General features: G+C 32.9%; 1 protein-coding gene and 1 long non-coding RNA gene across 15 annotated transcripts in view; both read left to right on the forward strand.

The window, feature by feature from the left end:
* Positions 1-15,204, forward strand: part of LOC108739593 (nuclear receptor coactivator 1) — a 368,290-nt gene extending 353,086 nt beyond the window's left edge. For 3 of the 7 annotated variants that reach the window (XM_018473572.1, XM_018473573.1, XM_018473571.1), the window contains exons 5-12: positions 5,716-6,633; positions 7,164-7,643; positions 7,731-7,835; positions 8,026-8,275; positions 9,150-9,332; positions 11,119-11,325; positions 12,372-12,451; positions 12,606-15,204. In XM_018473572.1, coding sequence (XP_018329074.1) covers positions 5,716-6,633; positions 7,164-7,643; positions 7,731-7,835; positions 8,026-8,275; positions 9,150-9,332; positions 11,119-11,325; positions 12,372-12,451; positions 12,606-12,695 — 2,313 coding nt within the window. In that variant the 3' untranslated portion in view covers positions 12,696-15,204. The remainder of the gene's footprint in view (positions 1-5,715; positions 6,634-7,163; positions 7,644-7,730; positions 7,836-8,025; positions 8,276-9,149; positions 9,333-11,118; positions 11,326-12,371; positions 12,452-12,605) is intronic. The other 4 variants (XM_018473575.1, XM_018473574.2, XM_018473577.1 and 1 more) reach the window with 4 other exon arrangements.
* A 1,243-nt stretch (positions 15,205-16,447) lies between these two features.
* On the forward strand, positions 16,448-19,753 carry LOC108739592. Of its 8 annotated transcripts, XR_003231791.1 has the most exons (10): positions 16,448-16,499; positions 16,903-17,041; positions 17,110-17,217; positions 17,368-17,543; positions 17,768-18,032; positions 18,232-18,416; positions 18,990-19,178; positions 19,239-19,299; positions 19,376-19,560; positions 19,623-19,753. It is a non-coding gene; the product is annotated as an uncharacterized LOC108739592 (long non-coding RNA). The 8 variants fall into 8 exon arrangements; XR_003231787.1 differs by having other exon boundaries at positions 18,990-19,299; XR_003231789.1 differs by lacking the exon at positions 19,239-19,299 and having other exon boundaries at positions 18,990-19,188.
* The last annotated feature ends 123 nt before the right edge of the window (positions 19,754-19,876 follow it).

Consider the following 19,876-nt stretch of genomic DNA (forward strand, 5'->3'; position numbering starts at 1 on the left):
GGGGATGATAGCCAGTAACTTTGAATTGCAGTATTTTCAGAAGTTTCAAAAGGGATAGGTTGGACGTATGTTTTAAATTAAAGTTTGATGTAAAAATATAGTTCAAAATTTTTATTAAAATGAATGTACTTAAATTATCGTTTTTCACTAAAGTTAAAAATATATTTTTATCAAATTTTAGAAGTAAATCAATATCTATATCCGTCTATTTTAGGTAACAGCAATTGAATAAATTAAACGTCTTTTTTATGGTTATCGCTCAACGTCAAAAATCTTTTAATATTTCTTCTGTTACGAGAGAATTCTCTCCTTAAGAAAAACGTTTTCGACTTTGTTATCATCTGCCTCGCTAATTACCGGTCAACTTCAATCTGTTGTAAAATTCATTTCGGACAGCGTTTGACTGGCCTTCTTATAAAACTTGCTCAATGTTTTTTGCATTATCCGGATCTTGTTAATAATTATTAGAATCTAAGGTATATATTGATATACCTCAACACACGCAAATTGTATTAATTAATGTGTACATATTGCATAGGGTGAATATAGACTACACGAAACCAAACACAAAAAGACTAGGGGATAGTAAATATATGTATTTCTTTTTGTTTTTTTGGTGCACGCTAATTTTTTTTATATTATGTAAAGATGACGGACGGTTACATAACAAAGCGAAAATTATAAAATATTAGGATTTGTCAAACGGGAGGAGTCTAAAAAACATGACGTTAATAGAGGGAAATATTTCATTGCGTACTGTGTAACTGTGAATATTTTAAAATGATATACCTAAAATGATCTAAATAGGCGCAATATATGATTGGATCGACACAAATCCATGAAAAAATAACTTTGTTGAAGATGAACGCATTTTTAGTTCAGATCATGCTATAAATTTTGAAAAAAATACAAACGTAAACCTTCACACCTTGAGATGTTGTGGATTTTAGTAGCTACTGTTTACAAACATCGGATTAAAAAAAGTGATCCACTTGGAATAAATGGCGAAGTGATTCAAAATGATAATATTTCTTTTTCGCTTTAGGCAAATGTTTCAAACATGTTATTGCAACAGGCAGGATTCCCGTTTCTAATCTCAAAATAGTTATAGACGTGAACAAATCTTCATTTCGGAATTCACTTCGTTGATACCTATACCTCTTCTAGTTTACTAATTTTCCAAATACAGTTTTATTAATATTCTTTTGAACAATCAGCCGCACCGATAAATAATCAATGGCCGAGTTCGTATCATTTTATTTTTGTAATGATTATACATTTAGTTGTTTACGTTTCTGCCCTTGGGTAAAAGTACCTACCATTTTTGGTAATGGCTGACGAATGATGTGGCGACGGTAAACTTTACCAAATCTCATTTAACGGGAGCGGGGGGTTATTGAAATTCTCATGCTAGCTTTTTAAATCAGAGTATAGGGGTCGTCCATGACGGAAGTCCACTGTTTTTCGACATTTTCACCCCTCCCCCCGGGTCTAACAGTCCCATTTTGAGGATCCCCCCCTTAATAAAGACGTCACAAATTGCAGACCACCCATCCCCTAATTTAAAAAAAAAATTATTAAAGCAAAATTGTCCAACAAATGTTTAACTGGAAATAACTATTTCATATTCATTTTTTTTAAACAATTTTAATAATAATCTTATTAAAATTAAATGCTATTACATATTATTTTTCTACATTTCTAAACAGTAAGCCTTATATATGTAAAGAATGCCACCTTGCGATCCGCGATTCGAGGAATTTCTGTCAGATGACAAACATCAATCTCTAAGACTTCATAGCTATTGCAGGATTAGTCAGTCTAGTGATACGTATGGAACTTATGTATAAAACTCTAACATAAGTGAATACGTATGTAGGTAATCGGTGCAACGTTGTACAATACATGAAGAACGGGTTTACTTACTTACATTACACACATACCTATATATATATATGTATGTATAATATGTGGATAGGTTAAGTATGAGCTATTTTTACATTGCGCGTGTTAATGTGGACTCCCCGTGGTCATTGTTTTCAACTGTAACTTGTTGGACATTATGCTGAATAATATTTAAAGGAATTTCATAAATAAGTTTTATAAGCAGTGCAGCAACTGTGCAACCAATAAACCTAAACTCTCGGCATTTGTATAAAAATAACTGTTTTGTTGACTTTGCAATCACCCGTCTCTTTCTATCTCGAGTATTGTTATCAGAAATACTCATTTAAGAAATCAGTTGGCATTTCGCTATTGACTAGTACGTACGGTGCGGTCTCTCTACCTGCCTGCGCTCCGAGTCTTGTCCGACACATCGTCATCGTGTGCCTGCTTGCCTGCTCGCCGCTTGCTTGTGTCGTGTAGTTGTGTTATTATCGTCATTGTTGTGTCGTAGCCGTCATCCTTCCCTTTGTAAATGTTTCACATTTCGGAACTGATCTGCCTGTGTTATTCGTACATCACATTTTCGGTGTTGAATTATGGTGAGTGGATTTGTGGCTAGGTATTATACCTACTCGCGTTCAAAAACGCAGCACCATTGGCATTTTCAACATAAATACACGTGTACACGTACATATCCGATTTGCTTATGCACAAAAACAAGCAGTTTCTTTAGTCGCGTATATTATTTTATTATTTTGTTCAAGTTTACTGATAACGTTCGAGATATGCCTGTATCTGTTTCTATATTTGTGTGTATACGTGTATGAGTGTTTTAATTCAGTTTATAGTTTGTAAATACGTTAAGTTTAAGTTGTAACATAAATTGTTTTTTTATTTTATATAGAATAGATGATGTCTAGGCACAGAAACCGAAGTGTTGTTATACATAATAATTCGGATTATTTGGTTATAGATAGAAAGTTTTCGAAGTACTATCATATCATCATTGCGAATATGTTTCTGTTAATGTTCACGTTTGTTAATGAGTTTGTCACTTAAGTCGATGTCAAATGTACATAGTATTATTACTTACTGCATTTTGACTGATACGTAGAATTTTTAATCACATTACGTATTGAATTTAAATTTATTTATTTGTACACCATTTGTAAAGTCATCTAATCGAAAGTTTCATGTCAAATATTTTATTTACAAAATGTATCAAATTCTAAAAGTATCACCATAGTAGATAACTGTGCGTCTAAATGTATTACGATTATTAAAATTTTAATAATAAACGTGTTTTAAAAAACAATTTGAAAGAAACATTCTCAACCAAAAATACAATTATTCAATAATTGTGCCATATTTTCCTCAGGTTGATGCAAGCGAGACTTTAGAATACTTGCATTAAGACAAAAATACGTAAAACTATTAAAAAAACAAATGCTAAAAATATTTGTTGATTTTGCATCAGCGGGGCCTATCTATATCTATTTGATGCAAAATAAAAGTCATTACACGTGATCAATACGTCATAAAAGTAAATTACATCATACCAGGTCAACGTAGGAAATCCACTCAAATTACACAGATAGGTAACATTAATGTAATCTCATTCTACTGCTTCGGGATTTTTGTACACATTAATTAACTGCACAATCCACACACGACTGTTCTAAGAAGTAGTCTTAAGTTGAAAACTTAAAAAAAAAAGTAAGAAGACTAAATAGCTGTAGGTACACGAAATTGACCAAACAAATAATAAACACAAATGGCAAACCTTACAGTTTTGTCCGTAAAACTGCCAACTGATATTAATATGAGAAATAACCATTATGTACTACTTAAATACGAATATTCATCTGGAGAAATCACTCCTGTATTGACATTATTTTTCTCTCTGATAATGTCATAAATCAATTCAATGTTTTTGCTTATTGAGTATAGATGTATTTACAGCCTCGCATTTACCGTGTTGCTCGTGTCTACTTATTATGTTTGATTTTATCAATTTTTCCCCAAAGGATTTCGATGAAATAAGAATGAATTGTAAATTCTGGAGTCCTTTTTTATTTTACTTTATTCAAGAACTATTTTCTTTTGCGTTCTTACACACAATAAGTCGTTGATAACGTTGTAAATTTAGTTCTACTATTGTCTACTATTTAACCGCAAAAACCGAATATTCGTACTGATAATATAATTTTATAATGATAATCCAGTTTCTGCCCTATACATGTATGTATATTGTAAGATAAGTAATGTAAGCTAGTAAAACTTTTACTTAAAAATGAATTTGTAGTACAACTCATTTTGAACAAAATATCACTAATAAGAACAAAGGCTTTCACGGCCGGAATCCACAGTAGAATAAAGATTCGGGCTATAGGACCGTGGACTGGAAGTGAACTATTCTGTCCAGACGTTTCGTCGGCTACTGCGGCTGACATCCTCAGTGGTAGTGCTGCGTTGACAACGTGAACGTAGATTATATCTCGAAGTCTCGACAGCGACTTGCGACCCCAGTTCACTTAGACCACGGCCCTGTAGCTCGAATCTTTATTCTACTATAAATTATCACTAATTTTATTATTTTCTGTTTTTCACCCAAATGTAAAAATCAAAGAAACTGGAAACTTTGGCGGGGTGTTGTGTAATATAAAACACACTAAATAGCTCAAACCGTCTAACACCAAAACTTATATAAACGTTCCGTAACAATGGTATCTTCCTCAGTGACTGACAAAAGTTGTAAAGACGTTTTAATAGTGTGTTTTGAGCTACTTAGTCTGTTCTATAATTGCAGTTATCAATGATTAAATTTCTTATGCAACTTAATTTATATATAGGAAATGGAAATTTTTAGCCTTTGTTTTAGTAGTTCGTTACTTCTTGGTTCTTTTGCGAAATAAAAAAATATTTGTGCTTTATTTAAATAGAGTTCATATCTCATTGCCGTGTTGCAACTTGACGAAGGTTGTTTCACACTGTTGATGTTTATGAATTACGTTATTGAAACATGTTTCTTATGATGCTTTCACAATAATGTTTTTTAAACTTTATAGTTAACCTACATCGATTTTTAGTGAAGTGCTAAATAATCACTTTTTGTCAGTTTCCGCACAATTGAATATGTTTAATCACACAATTGACGTTTATTATTAATTAAAAGATACAGAGTATTATGTATACAGGGTGCCCAACATTACTGTCTTGGAAACGGTAAGAGTTACAATATTGATTAAATATTAGACAAATTGGGTAGCTTTTAGAGGCCAATTTTAATTCGTCTAATTTAACTTCAAAACAAAACAAGTTAGAAATAAGCTTTCTTATCAAAAAAGTGCTCAATCTGTAATCGCTTATACGATGCAGTTATTTGCCTTTTTGTACCGAGTATGGTTTTCGAGGTACAAATAGTAACAATAATTTAATTACAGATGGTTTAATCTAGAAAATTCATTTTCATATTTTTTTTTATGTTCTTTCTATGTATTACTTCAGCAAAACAAGTTATTTGTAGTTCAATTGTATTTTTGGCACGCCATACTTAACTCGCAGGCTGAAATTAATAACTGGAAAGGGCCCATATTGTCTAATTTAATCGATGTTGTAGCATTTGCCGTATCCGACATTGCAATACATTCATTTAACATTTGAAACAGCATGTAAACTATTTTATTGTAGACTATCTTCTACCCCGCTACTTTGTTATTTCTAAGAAGTGTTGTCCCTGAGCTACCAAATAAATAAGATATTTTATTATTCACATTAGTATCATTGGATTTGCAAATCTGAAATATTTATATCCTTTCTTTCTTTTAGTTGTTGAATGAAAAGAATGACGACGACGATCTGGAAGCTCGGGCAGGATTGAAAAAACAAAGCGAACTCCTTTCACAGCTTCTCAAAGATGACGAAGAAAGGAAACCTGAAACACAGCAGTCTCATGATGACTCCTTGCTTCGTAGCCTGGGCTTCAGCCCTTCGCCTTCGCCACCGAATGGTGAACGAAGCGGAAGAAAGCGACCGAGCGACGACCGAGATGACAACCCATCTAAAAGAAGCTCTGACGGTGTTTCGTCGTCAGGTTCAACCGGAAGTAAATTGTGCGAACGAAACAAAATGCTCGCTTCGCTGCTCGCGAAGCAGCCCAATAATCACATACCCATACCCCCTGTACCTGCCAGTGTGATATCTGCCACGCCTCAAGAGAAGCTGCCCAAAATAGTCGATTTAAACAAAAACACCAACATCCAAAACCGTATGAGCAATCCTGGTGTTCAGCAGTTGAACAGCAGAGGACCACAACGGATGCCTCGTTCACATAATACAACAAACTACCTCAATCTCCAACCCGGAGACAACAACAATAGCATACAACGAACGCAAGGTCGCCAATTCAACCAAATTGATTCGATTTCGTATAGCGTTGCAGCCAGTACGACCAACGTAGACCATGGATGGGACATGCAGTCCGATCCCGATCTTTCTGCCATTTTGGACGCCGTTATCGATTTCGTGCCAGACGTAAGCAACAATGCCGAGTTACTGAACTTAATAAATTCAATAGATGCGGCTCAGAATAACAACAATATTCAAAGAGGCGAACCCATAAGTGAAAAGATGGCCATCAATATCATACAAAAATCTCTTATGCAATGTGAAAGTGCTGTTAACAAAAGTCCTTCTTCACCCACTATTTCGTTACCGGGAACACCACCAGCTTACTCATCGGCTGCGGTAAGTCCTTTCTTCCATTGACTTTATTAAGACAAATACCGAAATTTCAGCTTTATTAAATCCATTTATAAATATGACCTGATTTTTAAAGCATAAGTTTAGACGTATAATTAAAAATTTTGATGAAAAGCTGTAACTTTTCGATTTGTGATGCTTAACAGTATAAATTTATTTTGTGATTTTCTCTTAAATTATTTTTAATTAATAGATATTGCAGTTATTCTGAATATAATGGAGCAGAATTTTTAGATACTATATTTTCTTGTCGCACTTCAGATTTTTGTGTAGTTGTAACTATTTATTTCTAATAATATTTTACTCATTTTATTCCTATATTGTATATGTATTCGGTGTAGTATGCAGCAAATTTTTTTTTCTACATCTACAAAATTATAGTTCTTTCATAGCAATGAACGTTACTTATTAATCAAATCGTGTTTCTTTCCAGCATCATTAACTTTCAGAAGCGTTCTAATATGATTTGTATACTATATTGTATTTTTGTTTAAAAATATCAAATTTTTTTACAGTTAGCAACACAGTCGAACCAAGCAGGTTTTCCACCGCCCCCTACGTATCCTAGAGCTGCTTTTAACGTTCCTAGGGGTCAAGTGCGGCCTGGAGCATCTCAGTATTCGATGGCTGGGGGTACAGTTGCCAGTCAGCAGTTATTTACCCAACAACAACGTAAACAGCTACTACAACAACAGCAGGAGCATAAGAGACGCCTGCTCCAACAACAGCAACAGCAACACTTGTTGATCCCGTCCAATGCTGCAGCTGCCGAAATATCAGGCTTACAAAACATAGATACGTTGCTTAATAACACTGTGGCTCCTAATGTTTCGTTACAAAGATCCAACAGTGTCCCAGAGTCTCAGTTGTCGCCAACTTATTCTGGACAATTAAGTCAAACTCCTAACCAAAGGATTACCAATCAGCAACCCTACTCTCCTCACTCACAGTTGACTTCACCTATTGGCCAACAAAATACCTTCACTCAGGCGCCGGTAAGTAAAAAGTCAATGCTTTATTATCGTGATCATATAGGAACGCGTTTATGATGAATCTTAAACAATCGCTTCTTTTTTCACCAGGGATATCCCCAAGTCACAACGCAAAATACCAACTGGCAACAGACACAACAGCCTCGATTGAGCGTCCAACAACAACAAAATCCAATGCTTAATGCACAGTTAACGGTATGTGAGATATCAACCTTGAGTTAAATAACATTATTCTATTTTAATGTAAAAATTACATATGTGTATGCGGTGTGATGCATCGTTTAACTGAATAATTACCAACCTATAATTTTTTTTTTCTGGTACTTACAAAGAAACTGTCGTAGCATTTTTCGATTTTAGCAATGAACATTGTTGTTTCTTTCAGGGTAATTATGTGTCAGGACCAAATGGTCGAACATTTCCTGTACAGAGAGCTCCTCAGCAACCGCAGCAGCAACAGCAACCGCGAGCGATGGGTAGCCCGGGTGCTGCGCCTGCGCCAACTAGGCAATCACCCTTTCCACCCACCGATTCGTTTGCTCCACCTGCTTCACCTAACTCTGCTTTTAATCAAAACCAGTACCTGAGGTTGCAGCGCACCAATAGCGCGCCCACCGCAACAACACAACTACCAGGTACGTTATTTGTTCTTTTTTTTTTTCATCACCGACTAGATGAGATACCACGCCTTTTTATAATTACGTCGTCACTTCTAATTGCTGCTGTTCTATCGTAAAAGTGTGTGATTTATATCTTTTCTTTTTTTTTTCATTGCGCGTTCTATTATTAATCAGTTGAAAAATAATAATACAACCGGTGGTTATTTTCACACATGCTACACTTTTGGCATGTTTTAACTTTGCTCTCTAGTAGGCCATGCATCTTTAGTGATTAGGTTTTGTGCAGTGAGTTTTTCAATTTTTATTACTATTAATATTATGCATGGTAGAACGTCACATGATTTTATATATATACTTTTATACATATAGATATATTTTATTTGAATTATTAGATTTTAATTACAGCGAAGTTTAGAATAGCTCGTTTTAGAAGCGAAATTGGAATGCAGTAACAATGTTAGTTGCTATTTATATTTAGCGCTCTGCAATTTATTTATTTACAGGAAAGGTTAACGGCTAACGTAAGATAAAAGAAAATTAGCATTTCTATTAATACTAACTTTTAAAAGGACGGAGAAGGGGTTTTGAAAATTTAACTGAGTGTGGTGTCGGTCTTTCAAGTTTTGATATATATTTACTTATTTTGTAAATAAAATAAAATGCGCTAAATTGAGTTTATGGTAAATTTTGTTTATTTAAAATGTTTGTTAGACTTTTGCCGAATAATTTCTACAGACACAAAACATAAGATGGAGGGTTTTTGATAAAAGTCTGTGTTAACAATTTTATTAGAGTTTATTAAATTCGAAGACGTAAAGATAAAAAAAAAATTCGCACGTACAATAAAAAAGGGAAAATAAAACACTGTCTGAGCGTGGCGTTGTTACAGGTGGCCTGGGATCCCCCCGGCCATATGGCAGGGATCACCCCCCTCACCCTTATCCCCCTATTCCCCACCAACATCACCCCATGATGTATCAACAAGACTCCCAGTACTGTTACGATCAGTCCGGTTTACCGTTAGCGTACAATGGTGCCGACAGGGGCCGTGCTCCCCCACACCTACAAGCCGGTAAGTTGCGGCCGAACCTGATGATGGGGCACTTTTACACCGTAGCTTCCTAGAATGGTCCCATTTACAAGTTAAACCTTGTTTATACAAAAAAAAAATTCCATATTTATTTTTCAAATTATTCTGTTAGTGTGAAGGGAACTGGCCACTACGCTTTTTGTCGTAAGTTAAAATTACTAAATGAGATACTCTACAAAGATATCAACATCAATTATGTTGAAAAGTTTAAACAATGCATTCCTCTATATATTTTTGATAGTTATTTANATATATATATCTTTTGATATTTTTTTAAGAAAAGGGTAACAGTCTAAGTGTAAATCCAATCTACTAGAGACACTTGTTGGACAAGAAAATGCTATTTCTTGTTTGTTTATGTACATTACTGGTAAAAAATGATTGGATTTTGTTAGTAGGCAAGATCTGTATGTATTTTGTAACTTAAGTTTAGTGATTTTTAAGGAAATATCAAATAACGTTTAGGGAAAGTCTATGAGGAAGTTAGTTTCATATTAGTAGTATACTAAAAATTTTGCTTGTATGAACTGCAACTTTTTCTTAGTTATGTGTTTTTTTTGAATTGGTCTAAAATAAATATACTCTCAAAAGCAATTGTTAGAGTTCTATTTTTACGTATTTAGTTTCATGTTAATTATGAATTACTTCTTCCCTTCGTGTTCAAACACGAAATTATTTTCAAATTTATAGTGCAGAATAGTACTCAAAAATTTGAGGTTGAAAAATATCGAATAAATAGATAACACATTCTTATTATTTTATTTATATAGTAGTGCTTATTTTTCAAGAGTTTTTAAATTTAGTAAAAGTGGCCATTCTAGGAAGTTAAAAGGATTATTATCCGTGATCATCTCACCAGCACTCATATTATCGGCACATCGCCCGCCCTGTGTCTAACAACACTCATAATACATTATTACATGTGTTCGCCTCATGGCTGTGCTAAAACCACTGGGGAATTCCCATCCTTTGCCAGAAAATTAAAAAAAAGAAAGAAAATCCTACGCCAACAACCTGCCTGACCCTCGTTCACCACAACTACCTTGTCATCATTTATATGTATTGCTGTTTTTTTATATGATTGCCTTGTGTTCCATGCGCTTTACATTACTCTGCATTCTTCTTATTTCAGTAGATGCTTTTCATTCTTATTTAATTGCTCATTAACTTTAAACTCTCATTATTCGGAAATAATGGAGGTATTTTTTGCTTATATGTTACCGTATGTAATCGCCTTATTTATAAATGTTCCTTTGTTTCCTATTTCACCAAAAACATTCAGTATTTAATAAAATATTGCGATGTAAAATGTAAAAAACTATAATGTTGGTTCATTAGTCTTTCAATTATTTCTGTTTAGCCAATAATGAGAACTTCAAAGTTAATTGTGTATTTGGTTTTTGAGCATGACTTTTTGGAGTATCCTTTCTGCATGGTTTTACATACTTGATCGTATCGATATATGTAGTTATAAATATTCACAAATTTATAACCTGTTTTATGTGCGTGAGAGTTTCTGTTGTACTTTTGCTAAAAAAATGTACTTTCAGCATGACTCATGCATATACTTCTTAATAAGAAAAAATCCCTTTTTCTTTCATCAGTTTGTCAACGTATCTGTAATTATTATTTGTTACATTCCGTTATTATTGTAATGAAATTTAAAAAGGAAGAGGAATGTACTGAAAAGTTGTGTATGAGTTATGTTGAATATTGCTAATGCGCATTAGCTTGTGGGAAGCCATGTTGTTAGCAAAATTTGTGACAGGTGTGTCGGGCAGTGGGACAACGTCGGAGTATGTGAGACAAGAGCTGCGAGCTGTTGTAGGAGCGCGAACCGGACAAACGCAGCAACAACAGCAGCAGCAACAACAGGTACCTAACAGGCCCCCATCGCAAATCATCATCAACCAGCAAACAGTCAACACAGCTGATCTCGAAGCACTGGGTCTTTCTTTTGAGATGCCAACGTCTGGTAAGTAAATTGCTTTTGATTCTTGGTTTTTTAAAGATTTAGTTAATATCTAGGGGGATTTTAGAAAAGCACGTTTTTTTTGTTTTGCCGATTATATTGTATGGTATATAACAAATGGGACAATGTCATTATGCATTTTTATGTACATATGTTTTATATACAATGCTTGGGGCAATGTAAACGAATCATTGTTCTTTTTGGGTAAACTAATAATACAAGGTGTCCTTCATTAATCGTTCATCATTTGGGTATCATCAGAAAAAGTCCATATTTAAAATTTCGAAATTAAAACTACTGCTAGTTATACACAGTAATACATTTACATAGTCTATTTTTTAAATTTATGTTATAAAGTATACTGTTTTTATAGTTTTAACTAAAAATGTGATAATGTATAACAGACACCTTGTATTTTGTTCACACGAACACAAGATGTGAAAACTTCGAAAAATTTACTTTAAAAACGTTCGGTGCTATATTTTAGTCCATCTACTTTGGGTTAATGTTGATATTAAACTTCAAAGCAAACCATTTTCTTTTTTTTATGAATTTCAAGAAGTCTATTGCTTATTTTATCTTATATCTATAATGATACAAAATTGGAAATAATTTTTTTTAAATTTTGTCAATTCGAATTCGTTCAAAATAGCTAACATTTTTACAGTATTTTGTTTTGTTCTTACAATGATGTTTATTATCAGTATTAGTGTGTCATGGTATTAATAATCAAAAATGGGGCAGAATTTACAAGAATTGCATTTACGCGGTATTAGATAATACAAAATTAAAACGTTTTACACATTTTGTTACATATTGAACTCAAATTATTAAACAATTGTTGACAGTAATAATCATTCTTTGGTGATGTGTTAAGTACTTGTGTTCGATTTACAAGTTGTACTTGCTTATTAAATTAAGACTACGTTTGATTTATTAAACGATCTAAAAGAAAGAAATCCGAGTTTTTTGTGAAACGTTAATCATGTAGATGCAGTTTTGTGTAAATCTGCAGGGAGTGCGTACAATGATGTTGTTGTTGCGTGCAGGTGCGAGTGAGAGCCCAAAACTGTGGGGTGCAATGGGTTCAGATATGGGTTCAGTGTCTCCACAGCCAGCGACCTCGAGGGTAAGCCACACACCTGTCCACTCACCCCGCCCTGCTTGCTAATACTAACCCGGCTTGCATGCTGTACACATTAAAAACAAATAAACAAAAAAAAAGATAAAAATAGAAATTATATACTGCCGCGATTGCTTCTACTTATCGTTCTATGTTACAGAGTACTATGGAGGAGGTCCGACAAGGTGATCACGGAAAACCGCAGTCACAGTCGCAGTCGTCTCTGCTCCAGAAACTGCTCTCCGAGTGACCACCAACGACCTGGTCACATATTGTAAATAATAATAAGAATAATAATTTTAAAAAAGAGTAACTTCTATTACAACTACATAGGTACCTCAACGGTTAAGTACCACAGGCTGTAATTTAGACAGGTTAGCTGTACCAAGTGCATTAGAACGTTGCTTGTTTGTTTCGTTAGGGTAGTGCGGAGCGAGGGAAGGCGTTCTAGGGTCTGAGTGCAATTGTACATATTAATATAAATGATAATAACTGGGACTTGTTTGTAATTTATATATCTCTGTTACATTTTACGAATTTCGATTTGTTTAATTCGTTATTGACATAAAATACACACGTCGCCTGCGCGTCGCTGTCATAACGGGCGGGATAGAAGACGACCACACATTTGCGCGTCAAACTTTTAAAAACAGAAAAAAAAAACAAAAGCACGCTCACGCGTTACCGTTATTTCATTAAATGTTTAACCAATAACAGTAACGCGTTGTGCGTAACCGTGTTATTTGTGGGTAAGAGGGCCATTTTTTTTTTTTTTTTTGGAAAAACGCATAGAATGTGTTGTTAAAAAAGTAACTAACCAATGACGGCGGCAGCGTCAGACGCACATGTTATATTATTTGAATGTGTTTAGTGTTGTCTTCCTTCGGTCAGTGTTCATGCTACGCATTACCAAAAAAATAGTAACTGTTAATATTTTATATATAATTTAATCTACGTTAAATGGAAAGCTCGTTTTGTTGGACATTGTGATAGGCGATCGCCATGTTACTGTTGCTAGGAGCGTTCCTAGACCTTATATAAAAAAATTAGCGCTAGCATACATAAAATACATACATACTTGATTATTGTCAATTACACCCAGCCACTAAATTGAACAAATTGACAGACAAAGCATTATTTAATTACACACATATTTTTTGTACATTATTGGAGTCTTAAAATATATCTATATATTAAAACCATCATAAATGTGTCGTTTTATTGTTCTTCTAAGGTCGTGAATCTTTTTAAGAGTATACTTGAAAACACTTGGAGATAATATTGTTTGCTTACTGTAGGTGATCATAGTATAAACAGTAACATTAATTAAACATCAGTTTCAAATATTTTAATTGAATTTAAATATTTTCAATACTGTAACTTATTACATACATACGTATTGTGTTACAAAATACATCGAAATTTAGCTAGGTAAAGCAAATGCAGTCTATCTCTTAATTTAGGTATTTTCATTTCAACTTTCATTTTTTATTAAAATTCCTTTCGCTTTAGCTGTCATCACTCAGGCAATGAAAAATATATATCACGTCAGTGTTATAAAATGTAACATGGAAGTTTTAGCTATAGCATTCCAAATGAATTACTTTTTAAATTCAACTATAATTTTCCATTAAAAAAATTATAAATGGCATATTGAATAGTTATTGCAGTCTATTTTATCAGTATTAAGTATATTGTAATGAACCCAAAAGGCATTGCATAATTCATAATTTTTATTCATGATTGTGCAGCATTTAATTATGCAATTGAAACATTTGGTAAAATGGATTACAATGCTTGTATTGGACAAAGAAACTGGCTATTTCTACCTCAAAAAAGTCGCCTTGACATACTGCCTTTTCTACAGTAGCCACAAGACTATTTTTTAGTGTATTGTAATTTTTAGGTTGTTCGAAAGTTCAAATACTCATTGTAACAACCCTAATGACAGAACCTAAATAGATTATTTAACTTTAGTTTCTTTTTTTGTTGTTTGAATTTGTAAACATTTTTTAATTATTTCAGAAACGAAGGAAATATTAAAACGACTTCTACTAATGATTGTAGTTTCCGGATATTCAATTTCTTTTTTGATACAAATAATTTTTAAAATATTCCTGTTATTAAGAAAAAATAGAACGTCAAAACTCCTTGGTTGTCAACATAACAATGTTGTCAACAGTATTTTACAAATTTAAATTTAAATTATCTCTAGTTGTAGAAAGTTCATTAGGGGAAGGAAGGGATAGAATATCTGAAAACTTCTCAGCGTTTTCGTTTTAATATTTTTATTCATATTCTCATTTATTGGAAAAGAAGTAGGAATGTAAATAATATTTATCAACCTGCTTCTTTTTTATGTTCTGATGTCGCATGTAAAAAAATAATGTATCAAAAACGGTGTAAGTAAACAGTATGATGTATAATAAGTCTCACTGCATTGTATTAACTGGTATGCGAAATTGCTACGGCTATCTAATTCGAAGGACAAAATAAAGAAGAGCATGAACTGTGACAGATGGAAGGGACACTGACATGATGACGACAGTGTTAATATGTAGCAAGGAATTTCGTAATGTTTTCGTGGACTTTCCTAGCTCCCCATGTTGAATGTACAAAAAGCAACAAAGGTTAAGATAAGAAGAAGAATGTGGGTAACATCCTGCACTGTATGTTTTGATATTAATATTGCAAAACATTATTTACTGTAAAAATTGTTTGTAAAACTTGTTTAAATAAAACAATTTATGGACGTTGAATTATATTCTTTTATGGATGAATTCTTGACGCGTCATTTACCACTACCCCCGTAAAATTAGTGGTTAAGGCAATTTAATGTTTGTTTTATATTTTGCCTTAGGTAATGCTGCGGATCTACTTAAAAAAAAAAAAATAACCAAGTATATTTTTCAATCAATCATGAACATACCTCCACATGATTTAAAAGTAGTAAATATGCTATTATTTAATTTTTCTTCGAGTTATTGTAAATATCTATATTTGCTTTATTTTTTTATTTGGAAGTGTTGGTCGTATATAAATCATGCATATAAAGTTATTTTCTTTCACAGCAAGTTATTCGTAAAATGACTGTAGCCGTCAGTGAAAGAGAATTATAAATTTTAGATCAATGTAGACGTAATTGGCATGTTGGACGGTATGTATGCCTAGTAGAATGCACCCTATTCATCTATAGAATAAATTGACGTAATATTTTGGTCAGTTTTGGTACTTGCTCTTCGGTGTGTATTTTTGTTTTATTTCATCTTAATAGCGTAGTTAATTTGCTTTTATTGACGATTTCTTACAGATATACCGATAAAATAGAGAAAGCATTGTAGTAATTTGTACTTTTGCTTTTGCTGGACTTTATTGTTTGTCGTTTACTTTTCACCTAGAACGACTTTGCAGTTAATTATAGTGGGAATACAGGCCATAACATTTTGTATTCACATAAACAAAGAAAAAGCTTCATCATTACTGTAACATGCAATGCAGGCTTTTTTACTAAAGAGGCTGAATGAATTTTATCTAATAGTGAGTATATACTTTACATTTTATTAAATGTTTAATTTCTGAATATATAATACTGTATTTTTTATTTTTCCTTTCATCTGTATGTAACCCTCATGGAACGTACCTTATTATCATTAGCATCATAAGTTGACGTTATCGTGCATGTATGGTTATTTCGTTCAACTATCTATGCTTTTAAGATTTTATTATTCTTTAATTTCTTTCTATGATTTTTTAACTTCAAAAATGATTTAAAAGTGTCGGCTCTTTATCCGCCTATGTAGTTATCAATAGTAGTTATTACCGTTATGTATATCTATTATCTATGTCTATACTTCTCTGCTACCCTTTGTAGAGATCTATTATCTATGGCTATAACTGTGATGTAAAATGACACGAAGTAACGTTGTCATTTCATAATTCAGCTAATTTAGTTGCTTTGCTAGTGCGTTTTTACTTGTGTTAAATGTGTTTCTTAATTAATANATAGACTTTAGAACGCTACTTTCTACAATTAGTTAAGGCGAGGAAACAAGACGTAATTAATATTAGTTTTCTTTATTTATCTATAGTGGCATTTCTTTTAAACTGTTATCTATTGGCCAGAGTATAGATTTATGTTCTGGCGTAGTATTTTAAATATCTATAGTCCACAGCATCTATGGTACGCTGTTTAACATTATTGTTTACAGTTTAAATTGACTGTTGCATCTGCGGAATTTTAATAATTATCTATCGTCTACATCATAAACTACCGTTATCGTGCATCTATGATTATTTCACATTTATCTGTAAAATTTGGTTTGTCATTTAAACTCACGCTTGTCGCCATTTTATAGTTCAGCTGTTTTACTTGGCTCTAGGTGCGTGTTTTTAGGTGTGTTTAATCTCTTCCTTAATTAACAGTGTAATTAATATGTTTTGTTTGCCCGTTTGTACAGATCGTTCAACAAATGAGAGAGAGTCAAAGTTCAGTTTGGTCGTACTGAAAGAACCATTGTTTACATGGGTGTGGTCTTTTGTGAACTGTAATCTTGGTTTGCTGTTTTCATCTTCGCTTTGCAGCATTATGCAGTTTTTGTAAGTGCTTTTAACCTATTTCATTATTTGTTTACTTCATACAATAGTTAATTTCTCTATTTCTACAGATTGAAGGTAAACGAGAGAAGAAGTTGAAGTTTATTTTAATGCAAGTGGTCTTGCATGGTTTCTTATCAGTTAACTTTTCATCTTGCAGACTCTTGTAGTTCATTATGGTGAGCGTACATGCCATATTGTATGTACAATTTACTAATTTGATATTACCAGAAAAAAACGTTTTAATCGTATATTATGCACGTTATTTAGTAGGGAAGCTAAATTAATTGTATCTGAATGCTCTTTCATGCATAGATTTTATTTTACAGGAACAATAGAAAACTCCGGATGCCATTAAATTAAGGAACATTGGTTGTATTAGTCCTCATTTGCCCAGGAAGTAGATGTGTGCCTATGGTCATAAAGAAAGCATGGAAGTGCCTTTTTCTATTGGGAATGGAGAAAGTGTGCTGTTGCTAAAGGAAGGATTCATGACAATAAACTGGTAAGTAACAGTACCAATTAAGAATAGTAAATGAGGCCCCAGAAACTTCTATCTCTTAGACATTTGTAACTTGCTTCAATAGACAACTTTTAAACAACGTTTCAGAAATGGCATAAGTTAAAACAGCAGAATTAATGTGGAACTGATCTTTTTATCAGTCTAAATGGTACTGATTTACTTGTTTAAAGTGATAATTAATTACTTTTTGTTGCCCGTTTCTATAGGTTGTTCAACAAATGAGAAGGAATTACGGTCAATTTTGATGCTACTAAAACAACTGATGCTTTTGAAGTCTTCACCTTGCAACATTATGCAATTAATTTTGGCCTTAAGAATATGGGGCGATTGGAAATGAATTTAGAAGCCATCAAAACAACAAATTGTCTGCAGTGGTGTCCTTTCTAGATTTGGTTTGCTCAACTCACTGATAAACTATAGAAAGCTACTTTGTATAGTTAACTGTGGCGTGTGTACATAACTTAATCAATAGTAATTGCTCTTTATTAAACTATTATGACATTTATTTTTTAATAATTATCCATTTTCCACAGTATAAATTGACATTATCATGCGTCTAAAATATTTCTTTTGTCAATTTCTAACATTAGTTCAACCATCTATTATGCACGTTATTTACTAAGGAAACTAATTGTATCTGAATACTGTTTCATAAGATTTCATTTTACAGGAGCATTAGAAGAACTCCAGATTTTGTTTAAATTATGGAGCATTGGTTGTCTCAGTCGTCAATCGCTCCAGAAAGTTGCTGTACCTATGGTCCTAGAAAAAAAAGCATGAAAACGCTATTTTTCTATTGTGAACATTGGAACGGAGACTGCTGTTGCTGAAGAAAGTATTTATGACAATGAACTGGTATATAACAGTATCAATTAAAAATGGTAAAGAAATTCTTAGAAATTTCAATTTCTTAGACATTTGTAACTTGCCTAAATAGACAACTTTTAAACAACATTTCAGAAATGGCAGATGTAGAACAACAGAATTGATGTGGAACTGATCTTTTCATTAGTGTGAATGTTACTGATTTACTTGTTTTAAAAGTGGTAATTAATTACTTTTTCTTGCCTGTTTCTATAGATTGTCTAACAAATTAGAAGAAATTGGTGCTACTGAAACAATCTATGCTTCTGATGTGAAGANCTCCAGGAAGTAGCTATGCTTATGGTCCTAAAAAAAGGCATGAAAACGCCATTTTTCCATGAGGAACGGATAGTGTGCTGTTGCTGAAAAAAGGATTTATGACAATGAACTGGTATGTAACAGTATCAATTAAAAATTCAATTTCTTAGATACTTGTAAGTTGCCTCAATAGACAACTTTTAAACAACATTTCAGCAGAATTAATTTGGAACTGATCTTTTGATTAGTGCGAATGTTACTGATTTACTTGCTTTAAAAGTGGTAATTGATTACTTTTTCTTGCAGGTTGTCGTAACAAATTAGAAGGAATTGGTGCTACTGAAACAACCGATACTTTTGACGTTTTCAACTTGCAACATTATACAGTTAGTTTTGGCTCTGAGAATGGGGAGCCACTGAAACAACAGAAGTGATATCCCTCTTAGATTTGCTTTGCTCATTATACTGGTAGACTTTGGAACGCTACTTTCTACAGTTAGTTAAGGTGAGAAAACAAGACGTAATCAATATTAATTGCTCTTTATTAATCTACAGTGGCATTTCTTTTAAATTGTTATCTATTGGCCAGAGTATAGATTGATGGTATGGGTATGACGTATGTATAGTATTTTAAATATCTATAGTCCACAGCATCTATGGTGTGTCGTTTAACATTTATCTATTGTTTACAGTTTAAATGGACTGGTGCATCGGTGGAATTTTAATAATTATCTACTGTCTACATTATAAATTAATGTTATATGCATCTATGATTATTTCACATTTATATGTCAAATTTGGTCTGTCATGTAAACTTGATGATTGTCGCCATTTTATGATTCAGATGTTTTACTTGGTTTTTGATGCGTGTTTTTAGGTGTGTTTAATCTATCCCTTAATTAATAATAGTGTAATTAATGTTTTTTTGCCCATTTCTAGAGATCGTTTAACAAATGAGAGGGAGTTGAATGTTCAGTTTGGTCGTACTGAAACAACCATTGTCTACATGGGTGTGGTCTTTGGTGAACTATATTCTTGGTTTGCTGTTTTCGTCTTCGCTTTGCTTTGCATCATTATGCAGTTAGTTTTGAACTGATGAGTGAGAGCAACTAGATATTTATTTTAATCCCACTGAAATAACAAATTTTCTGCATTGGCATTACTCCTAGATTTGGTTTACTTTTCACACCTGC

Source organism: Agrilus planipennis, unplaced genomic scaffold (assembly GCF_000699045.2).
Source record: "Agrilus planipennis isolate EAB-ADULT unplaced genomic scaffold, Apla_2.0 scaffold236, whole genome shotgun sequence".
NCBI classification, from domain to species: Eukaryota; Metazoa; Arthropoda; class Insecta; order Coleoptera; family Buprestidae; genus Agrilus; species Agrilus planipennis.